The 14,406-nt window shown below is 38.0% G+C and overlaps 1 protein-coding gene across 4 annotated transcripts in view; it reads left to right on the top strand.

The window, feature by feature from the left end:
• Zfr (zinc finger RNA binding protein) overlaps positions 1-14,163 on the top strand; it is a 63,176-nt gene extending 49,013 nt beyond the window's left edge. For 2 of the 4 annotated variants that reach the window (XM_051150976.1, XM_051150977.1), the window contains 5 exons: positions 2,989-3,086; positions 3,930-4,025; positions 11,460-11,571; positions 11,690-11,787; positions 12,607-14,161. In XM_051150976.1, the coding sequence (XP_051006933.1) occupies positions 2,989-3,086; positions 3,930-4,025; positions 11,460-11,571; positions 11,690-11,787; positions 12,607-12,786 (584 nt within the window). In that variant the 3' untranslated portion in view covers positions 12,787-14,161. Of the gene's footprint in view, positions 1-2,988; positions 3,087-3,929; positions 4,026-11,459; positions 11,572-11,689; positions 11,788-12,606 lie in introns of those variants that run through there. The other 2 variants (XM_051150978.1, XR_007831183.1) reach the window with 2 other exon arrangements.
• The last annotated feature ends 243 nt before the right edge of the window (positions 14,164-14,406 follow it).

A 14,406-nucleotide genomic window follows, 5' to 3' on the forward strand; every position in this document is an offset into this window, starting at 1 on the left:
GAAAGATTTGCTTCAAGACACTGAGCTGGAAAGTTGGATGTACAAAAGTGTAGAAACACTGATTAGCGTGTTCCTTGCTGCAGATGACTGCAGTAAACCCATGTTTTTAGCTTTATCATGAAGATTGTTTCTTTCTAGCTGCAGAATATCGGTATGTATTCTTTCTCACTGCAGCTCCCAATGCTCTGTGTCTTAAAATCATTTAAAGCCTATAGCTTGCTTTGGGGAGTTAGTACAGGGGGTAAGGAAGGCTTTGCCGGAAGACCCATTTAAAATCATGAGACTTAACTATTATATTTCCACATAGTGTGATATGAAAGCCTCATTAATGTGTAATAGTCCTGTTTGATGTGAAAAATCATTAAATAAAAGAAATGACTAAATTGTTGAAATAACTGTTCAACACATGACAGATCTCTTTTCTGGTACTGTGTTTGACAGTTATCATGCAGTAAATATTTAATTGACAATAGCTTGCAATGTTCAGAATGCTCTAACCATTGCTACAGAGCCTTTTCTGCAGCAAATGAAGTATGTGTGTGTTTTTTTCTACCTGTAGCTTATCAGGCCCGGTCCAAAGCCTTCTAGCAGAAGGGATTGATTCCTGTCAGGGGTTGCTGCCAAGACATCGGAAGGATTTTTGACCAAGGTTTTCAAAAGCTCAGTGTCACATCTGCCATTTGACTAAGGGAGGATTTTGGATGCAGAGTCTGGCATTTTTTTTGTCTTTTGTGTGACTATTTTGTTTGTCTTTTGTCTCTTCTAGAATTGAGCAGTGTTCACACTAGTTTTTAAATAGTTGAGTAAATTATATTTGACATAACCATCTTAATTGAAATTAATACATTCCCATTAACTTTTAATCATAAAATAGTGTGGACACAGCATGTCTTCTAATTGGTGATTAACCCCTTAAAATTCGTGAAATGTATTCATGTAGGGAAAGAATTTGTGTTTTGTTTTTACAAATTAACAGACTTTTGTTTTGTTTCATTGACTGTTAGGGAACAAGTATGATTTTAGTACAATATATCTAAGGGGTTAATCTACTTAAAGCATAAAAATGGGTACAAAAATCCACACTCTAAATTTAACAAAAACTTCCTACTTATAGCTCTTATTTGTTTTTAGCTTAGAATAGGTGTTCTGGCATCATTGAATTTGTATTGTAGATTACATTTTATAAAGTTAAGCTTTTGTACAAAAAATTTTCCTGCATATTGGCAGAATTTGTAAAATTCTGAGATACAATATATTAAGAAACTTTACACTGGCTATAGTCTATTTATATTCTGGCTTTTAACAATACTGTAAATAAGAGCAGTTGCCAGAGGTCCTTTCACAGTCTGCATGTTGTGAAAAGTAGAAGTGGTTGGGGTGACTTTTCTTCTTTTTCAGGTTAGTTAGCTATCCTTTCTTTGTCCTTTTTCCTTGTCTTCTTTTTTAGGTATCTTTTCATATTTCATCTCAGAAAAATGAAAACTTTTAAGATTTCTAAATTCTTGGGCTGAAGAGATGGCTCATTGATTAAGAAAGAACAGTTGCTGCTCTTGTAGAGAACCCCAGTACCCATGGTCAGGCATCCTACAACCAACTATACTCCTGCCCAGGGGATCTGATGCCTTCTGGGCCCTGTGGGCACCTACAAACATGCATAAATAAAAATAAATTTTAATAAAATAAATTTCTAAGTGTTTAGAAGACATAAATTCAAGCACTTTACCCAGACTTAAAGTACTCTCGTTATTTTTTTATATTTCTTTTATCTCTGATAGTCATTTGAAATACTTAGTAAATTATTGTGTCGTGAATGTGTCATGGTTTTTGTGCTCTCTAGCTACTACTTATACTCAACAGAGTACCTTTTATAATCTTTATATATTTAAAAAATACACTATAAGCCACGTATGATGGCTCACACACACTCTTAATCCCAGCTCTCAGAGGCTGAGGGTGAAGGATAAACCATGAGTTCAAGGCCAACCTGGGCTACAAACACCTTGTTTTAAAACTAAGAAAAGCAAAATATACTAGCAAGTTGGTGGCAACTGTGAACTAGATGTTGAAGTATTTGTATTTAGTTACATAATACTTTGATCAATAAATGTGTGTTATCTTGTGCACATTTTATAGATATTTTAGATAAACATAGTTTCACTTTTGTGAACAACTTCTAATGTAGACGGCCTTTCTTAGTGTAAAGTTAATTCTTGTCCTGATTTAGTTTCCTATTTTCTCAAGCTTTATGTGACACATGTTTTAACCACCTTAAAAGACCCTACATATGTACCATCGAAGCACTCTGCTTATGGCTTCTTTTCTGTACTTAACTGTTTTTAACTGTGCTAGTTCCTGTAACCTTTTTCTGCTTTACTCATTGTTTCTCTCTGCTTCCTGTTTGAAATACTTTTAATGAAAACTTCTCATTTTAGAAGGCATTTTTGTATCCCCTTACAACATGCAAACATTCTCCTATTAAGCATAAAGGATTGGATTCTCATAGGAGGGAAAAAAACCCTCATTTTGGTCCTTTGTTCTTTTTTTTTTTTTTCCCCTTGTAATGTTGTATTGATCATTCCACATTTATTTAAGTTCTCTCTTATATTAGCCCCAGAATAATCTAGAATATTTTACCAACTTGATAGTTTATTGTACATTCCCATTTAAGGTGGATTTTTGTGTTCCCTTTTGTCTTTGTCTTCTTTGTGCTGGGGCACTGTGTCCAATAATCTTTCCTATAGATTTCATTTTGGTGAGTAAGGTTTCTATTTCCAGAAAATTACTGTATAACTCAGGAGTTTTATCTTAATTCTCCTTTTGTTCTTCATATTGTATTATGTAAATTTGTTAAAATTTACTCCCTGGATGATTTAAACTGAAAAGCTCTCAAATGGCTCATGTGACACTGATGCTACTTTAAGAAACTGTCTTGCTCACCTGGTCAAACACCCATTCCTCACTGCATTTTGCCAATTCAATCCATTTTAGATGTAACCTCGGGTATGGTGAAAGACCCACCGGACGTCTTGGACAGGCAAAAATGCCTTGACGCTCTGGCTGCTCTACGCCACGCTAAGTGGTTCCAGGTTCGGAACATCATTTTACTTTTTTCTTGTAGCCTTATGAGAGAGTAGTTCAGTTCAACATGTTTAACTATGCTTAAACATTTCAAAAGATTGCCTAAGCAACACTATTTTAAATTAAATCTCAGAAAATAAGGTATCATAGAAAGCTAAGTATGAAGATCTGCATTTTGCAGTTACTATTAATTTGACCATAAGCAGGTTTGGGGGTGTTTGTAGTCTGGGTTTTTTATTTTTAGTGTCTATATTTAAAGCTGACTTGTTTAGGAACATCATGGTTTTTTATATATATTTTATTCCATAAGGCTGCAGATTAACTTTGCTTTAAATAATGGAATATGTGTTTAAAGCTTTGTGTATAGTTTTAAGATTTCCCCCTCTTTCTCTAAGTTTATAAGTGTAGGGAATGAAAGATGAGGAAGCAGCTGCTTGGTTTAGTGACTTTGCAGACATGCAAAGGCACAGAAAGGAAACCAAACAGATTTCCTTAACCTTTCAGTCCCTAGACAGACTTTTTAGCTCTTTACTTTTCCTTTTTATTTCTAATTTAGGCAGATTTTTTTTTTCAGTTTACTGTTTTATATGACACAGGTCAAGGTTCACAGGGGATCAAGAAATATTATTCTTGTATAATCTGTTTACTTTGACCTAAATACTAGCTTTTACATACTAACTCTGGCATAAAATATTGCTGTAAATGGCAGCTCATTGAACCCAACGTAAATGTAATTATTTTTATTTTTAATCTGAGCTTCCATTGAACAGTGGTATTTTAACTTTTTTTCATCAAGGGATATTTTTAATATTGCTAAGATTAATTCAGTTGGTTTTTGTGTTGCCCTCAAGGCTAGAGCTAATGGCCTACAGTCCTGTGTGATTATCATACGTATTCTCCGAGACCTTTGTCAACGAGTTCCAACATGGTCTGATTTTCCCAGCTGGGTAAGTAGCCTGTAACAGCACAGTGTGAAAGATGAGCATTTAGAAAGGTCTTCTGTGGTTATTCTTTGTCCTCTGACCCTATGTTTTCTATTGTATTTTTCTGTTTGATGACAAATCCTAGAGATTTGAGAATACTTACTTTCTTAGACTTTCTTAGTATTTACTAATTAAAAAGTTATGCTTGGGGCTGATCACTGTGAGTTTGAGGCCAGCCTGGTCTACAAAGTGAGCCTGGGACAGCCAAGGCTACCCAGAGAAACCTTGTCTTGAAAAACAAACACAAAACAAAATATGTTTGGACTGGTGAGATAACTTACTGGGTAAGGGCATTTGCCACCAAGCCTGAAAACCTGACTGAGTTCCATGTCTGTGGTATATGGTAAGAGCTGACTCCTAAAAATTGTCCTTTGACTTTCATATTATGTACACTATGATACACAGAGGAATAGGGAGGCACACATAGTATTGAATGGGTGAATGAGTGATTCTTTTTTTTTTATATTAAAGATGGTTTGCAAATTAGAAAAACAAATAAGAAGCTGGGCATGATGGTGCATGCCTTTAATCCCAGCACTCAGGAGGCAGAGGCAGGCAGATCTCTGAGTTTGAGGCCTGCCTGGTCTACAAAGAGAGTTCCGAGACAGCCAGGGCTACACAGAGAAACCCTATCTCAAAAAAACAAACCAAACAAGATACTGGACTATGAAGCAGCTCAGCTGTGCAGGCTTCAGGCCCTAAGGTCAAGTCACCAGGACCCACACATAAAATAATAAAAGACTGTATTGGCCAAGACAAGAGGATTGCTGTCCACTAACCTAGCTCCAGGAGACCCTTTCTCAAGGAAATATGCTAGTGAAAGTGTTAAAGTCAAGTCACACCTGGGCTAAAGATATGAGAGCTTAAAAAGACTCACTGTTTAAACTTTGTTTAAAGTGTCAGATAGAGATTTGTTCAGAAATAAAATTGAACCTTTTGATTTCAAAGTTAGGTTATTAAAAGTTAGCTAGCCATGGTTATCTTGTATTTGTATATTGTCTTATTGTTTTGTTCTTGTTTGTTTTTATACTTAAGGATTCCATGCTTTAAGGGGGGTGGAGAAGCTGGGGGGTGGGGGGCTGGAGAGATGGCTCAGAGGTTAAGAGCACTGTCTGCTTTTCCAAAGGTCCTGAGTTCAATTCCCAGCAACCACATGGTGGCTCACAAGCATCTATAGTAAGATCTGGTGCCCTCTCTCCTCTCCTGGCCTGCAGGCATACATTCAGCAGAACACTGTATATATAATAAATAAAATAGATTTTAAAACAAAAACAGAAAAAAACCGTTAGACTTAATGACTGGCAAAGGTCAGGTGTTTTTTGTTTGAGGGTCTCACCCTGCCCATTGAATCTTTTGGTTCTTTTGAGACAAGGTTTCTCTGTGTAGCCTTGGCTGTCCCAGACTCCCTTGTAGACCAGGCTGGCCTCAAACTCACAGCAGTCTGCCTGCCTCTGCCTCCCGAGTTAGTAATTATTTCTAAGAGGAGTAGGAGGAAGAAATAAGCTAAAGGGCTGTAATGCTTCATTTTTTATTGGGGAGGAGAAGGATATATGTGTTTACTGGTACAATTAAATAATCCTTAAATTCTGAATAGTATCCGGGAATTCTTGTACACATCTGTGACCTCAGCACTAGGGAAGCTTAAGGCAGGGAATTCTGAGTTACATTGTTTATAAGACCCTATGTCAAAAAAGCCAGATGATCAAAGATGGACACTATGTATTTTCTGAGACACTTTTTGTCCTGCATATTTTTTATTTTTGGTTTTTCAAGACAAAGTTTCTCTGTGTAGCCTTGGCTGTCCTAGACTCACTTTGTAGACCAGGCTGGCCTCAAACTCACATCTGCCTCCTGAGTACTGACATTAAAGGCATGTGCCACCATGCCTGGCCCTCTTTTTTTTTTTTTTTTTTTTTTTTTTAACCCAAAGAAGGGAAAGTTTTCTGTTGTGTCTGATTAATATGATTTCTATTTAGAGAATTATCCAGATTAACTTTGTGTGATATAACTACTGTCTTTTCTGTTAATGTTTTCAAAAAATCTCTTGCCACTTTCCTATTTGTACAGAGTTTGAAAAGTTAATTTGGTTTTCAGCTTTGTCCTATTCTTTGCTGTTCATTAGTTCTTCTCTTAGTTATTTTTCTATTTCTGTGATAGAGACACCATGGCCAAGGCAACTTATATAAGAAAGAGTTAAAAAAAAAAAAAAAAGCCGGGCGTGGTGGTGGTGCACGCCTTTAATTCCAGCACTTGGGAGGCAGAGGCAGGTGGATCGCTGTGAGTTCGAGGCCAGCCTGATCTACAAAGCGAATCCAGGACAGCCAAGGTGACACAGAGAAACCCTGTCTCGAACCCCCGCCCTCAAAAAAAAAAAAAAAAAAAAGAGTTTATTGAGAGCTTAGGTACATACCTTCAGGTTAGTCCAAGGCATTGTCAGGGGCAATGGCGGCAGGCAGGCGTCATACTAGAACAGTAAGTAGCCGAGAACTTACATCCTGAAACAATAACCAAGAGAGGTCTTAACTAGGAGTAGTGTGCACTTTTAAAACCTCAAAGCCCACTCCTAGTGACATACCTTTTCCAATAAGACCACACCTAATCCTTCCCAAAACATTCTACCAACTGAGGACCAAATATTTGTATTTGAGCCTGTATAGATCATTCTCATTCAAACCACCACCTTTTATCCCTTCTCCCACATGCATGTGGCCACAACATAGTGCAAAATTAATTTAGTCTAACTTCAAAAGTCCCCAGATTTTTTCACAGTTTAAAAAGTTTTAAATCATCTTAAGAGACTCATCACAGTCTCTGCTGTAACTATCATAAAAGCAAAATGCAAGTTACATACTTCCAATGTACAGTGGCACAGAATATGCAGTACTTTTCCATAGGGTTGGGAAAGGGGCATAATGAGAAAATCCTGGACCAAAGCAAGACCAGAACCCAGCGATGGTCTTTCAAGACAGGGTTTCTCTGCGTAGCCCTGGCTGTACTGGACTCACTTTGTAGACCAGGCTGGCCATGAATTCACTGCCTTCCAGTGCTGGGATTAAAGGTGTGCGCCACCATGCCTGGCTCAGTTGTTTTGTTTTGTTTTGTTTTTTGTTTTTGATGTTTTATTAGTTTTTACTTTTGACCAATGCTTTGTTCATGGATTGAAAAGAGTTCTCATGCATCTTTTGCCCTTGCACATGCACGGCTTCCATATCAGCCTCTGTACCAGAGGGGTGCATTTGTTATTAACAAGCTATTTTAATGAGTAATTGCCATGCAGTGGCAATACAAGATAGACTTTTCACATTATTCTTCACTGAGTGTAAGATGTCATACAAATTTATTCCCATCTATTTTTTATCTATTTAGTTGACACAATTATAGTGGACCGTTTTGGTACATTCATGTAATATATAATGATTTGGTCAAATCACTAACATTTATCACTTAAGACATTTATCAGCTTTTTTTTTTTTTTTTTAAGTTACTATTATGTATACAGTGCTCTGCCTGTATACACACCTGCAGGTCAGAAGGGGGCATCAGATCACATTATAGATGGTTGTGAGCCACCATGTGGAGCTGGGAATTGAACTCAGGACCTTTGGAAGAGCAGACAGTGCCCTGAACCACTGAGCCATCTCTCAGGCCCCAGTTTTTTGTTTTTTGTTTTTTTAATGCTAGGAACATTCAGAGTCTTCTAAGAGTTACCTTGAAACAAAAGAGCTAGAGGTGTAGTTGCCAAGGATATCCAAGATTCTGGGTTTGGTCCCCATTTCCTAACACATACACACCCCTAAAAAGAAGTTATGACTACTTGTTGTTAAGCATTGTCATCCTGTTGTGCCACAGAACGTACGGTGTTCTGCTTATCCGTTTCTACTCTGGTCATTAGCTGTATCACCACCATCACCTCCTCCACATACTTCTCAGCCTCTGCCAATGTTCTGTTTGTGGGAACATATTTATACATGACTTATTTTCACAAATATGAAAACTGTTAGTTTTTAATCCATGTTGTTGGAAATGATAGGCTAGCATCAGGCCTTAATTCCACAGTTTATGTGTCCCACATTATTTTTAGTCAAGTGTTAAAGAACCTTTTTTAAGTATCTCTTCTTTTTCTCCCCCTATGAGTTATGCTTTATGGACTGGTTGTAGAAAGGAGTATAATTTGAAAGGCTTTTTTTTTTTCCCAAGACGGGATTTCTCTGTGGCCTTGAACTCAGAGCGACCTGCCTGTCTCTGCCTCCCTGAGTGCTGGGATTACCACCACTGCACCCAGCTTCGAAAGGTTATTGCTAACCTACACTTTAAAAGTGTGTTTATTATTAAGTTATTAGATGTGGGTAAAGTATACATAACCCTTGTACTGTGAAGGCTGGTTTTCACCAAAGCTCCAGAATTAGAAATTCTCTGCTCCTGCCCTCTGGAAAGATGAAGATGGTCAGAAGAGATCTAACTTTTAGGAAAATGTTCTGCAACACTGTCCACTTCCCCCAGCTGATGGGTTATTAGTGAAATATTGAAGGTTTTGTTCTCTCGCTTGCCAAGCACACCCTCAAGTTCCACGTAGAGAGTGCAGGGAAGGCCTGCTTGAGCATAGTCACTGTTATTTTTTATTATGTATGCAGTATTCTGCCTGCATGTACACCTGTAGGCCAGAAGAGGACATCAGATCACATTATATAGATGGCTGTGAGCCACCATGTGGTTGCTGGGAATTGAACTCAGGACCTTTGGAAGAACAGGCAGCACTCTGAACCACTGAGCCATCTCTCCAGCCGTGCATCGCTACTTTTTAATAATAATTTAGTAATTTAAAAAAGCATTATTATTGTGTTTTAGAGGAACAAGAAATCTTGAGATTTTGGCTCTGTGTGTACTGTCACCTTGAGATTGACCCAACACTGTTTACCTCTGGATCTACATGTGTGTATATACATCATGTGTGTGCCTGGTAACTGTGACTGCGAAGACCAAAGTAGATATCAGTCCTTGAATTTAAGTTAGATAGTTGTATGCCACCATGTGGGTACTAGAAATGAAACCTGGGTCTTCTGCAAAAGCAACAAATGCTCTTAGCCACTGCACCATTTCTTAGCCCCTGCCAGTATCTCTGACTTTTTTTATTGTATAGTTGAATGTAAGTTTTTCAGCTTCTGGATCATTTTAGGGTCTCATTGTAATTGCAAGTTATTTGGTTTCTTTGAATTGCTTTTGCAGCTTCTATTTACTGCATTTATGTATTTTGCTCATGTGTTTTGAGCAGTGTATGTGTGCCCCTATAGATCAAAGATCAATTTGCAGGAGTCTTCTCTCCTTGGACCCTAAGTCTCAGGAATCAAACTCATGTTGTCAGGCTGGACAGCAATCCCATTTGGTAGGCCCTGTAATTCCTACTTAAATTTTAAATAAAAGCTACAGCAGGCACTGGAAGAGATGGCTTAACAGTTAAAAGCATTAGCTGCCCTTCCAAAGGACCTGAATTCAGTTCCCAGCACACACCTCTAGCAGTTCATAATTGTCTGTTACTCTAGCTCCAAGGGGTTCTGACACCCTCTTTCATCTTGGGCACCTCCATACATGTGGCAGACACTCAACACACACTCGAGTAATTTCTGAAAATTACTGGAAGCTGGGTGTGGTGGCACATGCCTGTATTCCCAACACTCCGGGAGGCAGAAGCAGGCGAGCTCAAGGCCAGCCTCATCTACACAGCCCAGGACAGCCAAGGTTAAGGAGAGAAACCCTGTCTCAAAACAAAACAAAACACACACTGGATAAATGCAGAGCTTTGTACTAGGTGGAAGATAGCCTTCTTAGTACTGTTCAATGTGTGTGAGACGGCAGGAGCAGGCCTGTCTGTGGATTGCGGGAACGGGTAAAGAGGGAGAGGTATCCACTCACAGATAAGCAGTGATTTCTTTCTAATTCTGGGAGTTTGCTGTGGTAACGATTGAACAACATGTAAGCCTACCAAAAACTTCTGAATTACAACTTTGAAAGAATGAATCATAAAAATTATAAATACGGCTGGGCATGGTGGTGCATGCCTTTAATCCCAGCACTTGGAGGCCAGAGGCAGACGAATCTATGTGAGTTCAAGGACAGCCTGTCCGAACTCCTAGGATCAAGCAGTCTATAGGTTATTAGCCTTGATGTTTTGATTTGGTTTGGCGGGGGGAGTTGTTGTGTTTTGTTTTTTGGAGACCGGCTTCTCTTTGTAGCCTTGCTTTGTAGACCAGGCTGGCCTCGAACTCACAACAATCCACCTTCCTCTGCCTCCCAAGTGGTGGGATTACAGGTATGTGCTCAATGTTTTATTCTTTAAGCACCAATCTTAAAATGTAAAGTTTGTGTTCCCTTAAGTTTCTGGGTTTTTGAGACTTCGTGTTGTTCATAATTGCCTTGAACTTCTTATCCTACTGCCTGGAGTTTACTCATTTGCTTCTTTTGAGATAGTGTCTCTCTGTAGTTCTGTTTGTCCGGAAGCTCACTATGTAGAGTAAGCAGGCCCCGAACTCACAGAGATCCCCTACTGCTGCCTGGAGGCCAGCCAGGTGTTTTGGTTTTTATTAAAGTAGCCCTGTGTTACCCAGACTGGACTCTCAACCTCAGCCTCCAAAGAGATGATGTGAAAGGCATAAAACCTCATGCTTTTAGCCGGGCGGTGGTGGAGCACGCCTTTAATCCGAGCAGAGGCAGAGGCAGGTGATCACTGTGAGTTCAGGGCCAGCCTGATCTACAAAGTGAGTCCCAGACAGCCAAGGCTAGAAAGAAACCCTGTCTCAGAAAAACAAACAAACAAATGCTTTTATTTAATTTGAATATTTTAATACTATAAAGAATACGTGTGTGTGTGTGTGTGTGTGTGTGTGTGTGTGTGTGTGTGTGTGTTGGGACAACTTGGAGAAGTTAGTTCTTTCTACTTTGAACATTCCGTCAGGGTGTTGTCTGTCTAAGGGCCACTTGGAGAGGTCAGTTCTCTGCCATGGAAGTGCCATTATGCTCATGAGCAAGTGCTGTTTACCCACTGAGCTGGCTTACTGGCTCATTATTACCTTGTCTTACTATAATTTCCATAACTTTTTAAATATTTCTCTGTAATTTATTTGTTTATTTATTTATTTATTATGTATACTATACTCTGTCCGCATGTAAGCCAGCAGGCCAAAAGAGGGCACCAGGTCTTATTATTGATGCTTATGAGCCACCGTGCAGTTGCTGAGAATTAAACTCAGGAGCTTTGGAAGAAAAGCCAGTGTTCCTAACCTCTAAGCCATCTCTCTAGTCCGATCTTCAAAATCTTTATTAATCCTTGAAAGTGTATCTATCATTCTAATGGTGTTTGAGAATGTTCTTTAAGCTGCTGAACATATTTCATGTTTTTAATCTCAGGCTATGGAGTTACTGGTTGAAAAAGCAATTAGTAGTGCTTCTAGTCCTCAAAGCCCTGGAGATGCTCTGAGGAGAGTGTTTGAGTGCATCTCTTCAGGAATTATTCTCAAAGGTGAGTTGTGTATTTTTATTAAGTAAAGCTAAGTGTATTTCTTTATTGAATAAGAGGCTTACTTTCTCAAATAGATAATGCTATTAATGCTTTTATCTCTTTATAATGATTATTGTAGGCAGCCCTGGACTTCTGGATCCCTGTGAAAAGGATCCCTTTGATACTTTGGCAACAATGACTGACCAACAGCGTGAAGACATTACATCCAGTGCACAGGTAATTGAATTCTTGCTCTTAACTTTGAGGCGTTTTATAATTAATTGTTTCTTTACGTGCAATAACTATAATATTCATTGTGATACTTATTTCAAAAGTAAGCCTTTAAAGAAGTTATTAAAAAGATTTTTGCAGGGTGGTGGTGGCACACGCCTTTAGTCTCAGCACTCGGGAGGTAGAGGTAGGCGGATTGCTGTGAGTTCGAGGCCAACCTGGTCTACAAAGTGAGTCCAGGACAGCCAAGGCTACACAGAGAGACCCTGTCTCAAATAAATAAGTTTTCTATTCTTTCTGATTAATTCATGATGGTTAAACAACCCATTCAAGATGTTTATTAAATTATTTTTTTCATATTGTTATATGGGGAAGTAAACTTAACAAAAATTAATGTGCTGGACTGGAGAGATGGCTCAGAGGTTAAGGGCACTATCTGTTCTTCCAAAGGTCCTGAGTTCAATTCCCAGCAACCACATGGTAGCTCATTATTATAGATCTTTTAATGAGACCTGGTGCCCTCTTCTGACGTGCAGGCACACATGCTGACAGAACATTATATACATAATAAAAACAATTCTTGGGGGAAAAAAAGAATTAATATGCTTTTGTACCAGTGAAATAGCTCTATAGGTAAAAGTGCTTGCTGCGCAGCCGATGGCCTGAGCGTTGGTCCCCACGCAGATGGTAGAAGAGAATGACCCAGTTTGTGTTCTGACCATGGAGTACACGTGCACACAAAAAGATGAATGAATAGATTACGAAGTACAAAGTTTAGAATGTTTTGACTTTTAAATTAATTCTATATTCTAACTCTATTTGCAGTTTGCATTGAGGCTCCTCGCATTCCGTCAGATACACAAAGTTCTAGGAATGGATCCATTACCACAAATGAATCAACGTTTTAACATCCACAACAACAGAAAACGAAGAAGGGATAGTGATGGAGTGGATGGATTTGAAGCTGAGGGGAAAAAAGACAAAAAGGATTATGATAACTTTTAAAAGTTTCTGTAAATCTTCAGTGTTAAAATAGGTGCCAGTTTATTGGCTGTTTTCCATTCATAATAATGTCTGCTTAAAAGTTTATCAAGAATATAAAGAGTTTCATGGAAGAACCAAGTTTTTCTATGATATTAAAAATGTAATGTACAGTGTTAGGTATTATATGGATGGAAAGACACCCAAAAAAAGCGACTAGGGGAAATACAGTGGTTTCTTTTTCCTCCCATTATTTTGATTTTATTTACTTGTTAACCTTGATCCCTGTATTTTGTGTCTTTTATTAACTAGTGCATTGTGTTATTAAATCTTTACTGTATTTAATGCAGGAATTGTGCTTCAGTTGCTCCATGTATTTTTGATACTTTTATTTAGAAGTTTTATTTGCTTTGACACTAGTTGTGAGTTACTTTGTGTTATAGATAGTATCCTTTACCCCTTAATATTTTAAGGCAGTACGTTTTTTTTTGTAACGTGAAACTGCAGGATTTTTTCCTTTTGTTACTCTGTATGTGAAGGATTATAATACAAAAATCTACCCTGCCATTTGAGTGCTCAGAACTGGGTGTTTCTGCAGATCTTGTGGCATTTGTCTCTCTAGTGTGATATATAAAGGTGTAATTAAGACAAATTCGTTAATCTAATCAAGTTTGCTGTTAGTTGTGCATTAGCAGTATAAAAGCTAATATATATTATATGGTCTTGAAACAGTTTTAAAGCCTCTGCATAATTGATAATATGCATGCCGTTTTTGTTTCTAATAGACATTTAAAATTATAATTTAGGTTTAACGTAGATCTTTGTACAGTTGACTTTTTGACATAGCAAGGCCAAAAATAACTTTCTGAATACTTTTTCTTCTGTACAAGATGAAAGGGCATTTTTCACATATAAGTGGGCTGTTGTTTTCAAAGGAACGTCATTATTGTGCAACTAACAGTAACTAACAATAACTAGCCCTTAATTATGGTGACAGCTCCTTATTGGTGTGTGTGCAGTTACACTAGCCCCTCTTACAGTATAAAACAGTTGAATGGTCCCCACACATCATATCATCCAGGTCATTTATAGGTCTATTAACAGTGAGATTGATAAAGTGTTACTGATTTAAAAAATAAGATTACCTAAGGAAATAAACAGAAAATTATTTGGTATGGCCATCTTACATGCTTATGTCTCATACAAAGTGCTAATAGCCCTAGCAGTGGTGTAAACTGAAGTTACATCTTACTGTTGATATATGTATGCTCTGGTACACAGATGTTGTTTTGTTGTCACAGCACTACAGTGAGATACAGAAATAAAAACTTAAATTCATATAATGACTTAATTGTATTATATAAGAGGCTTGGTGTGGAAATGTTTGCTTGATACTACTTAACGCTTTAGTAAAACCTTATGTTTTTTATATATATATACATATCACTCCTGATAAGTGTGTGTTTGCTGATCACATAATTCTAAAAGGTTCTAGATTTTACCACCATATTGGTTCATTTTTGTAAGGTTGGAACCCTCCCCCAGACTCTGACTTAGGACTTTGGGGGAGGCGGAGTGTTCTCCACTTAGCCATGGCTATCCTGAACTCTTAGCATAGGCCCTACAATTCACAGAGATCCCCCT

Source organism: Acomys russatus, chromosome 9 (assembly GCF_903995435.1).
Source record: "Acomys russatus chromosome 9, mAcoRus1.1, whole genome shotgun sequence".
In the NCBI taxonomy this organism is placed as follows: Eukaryota; Metazoa; Chordata; class Mammalia; order Rodentia; family Muridae; genus Acomys; species Acomys russatus.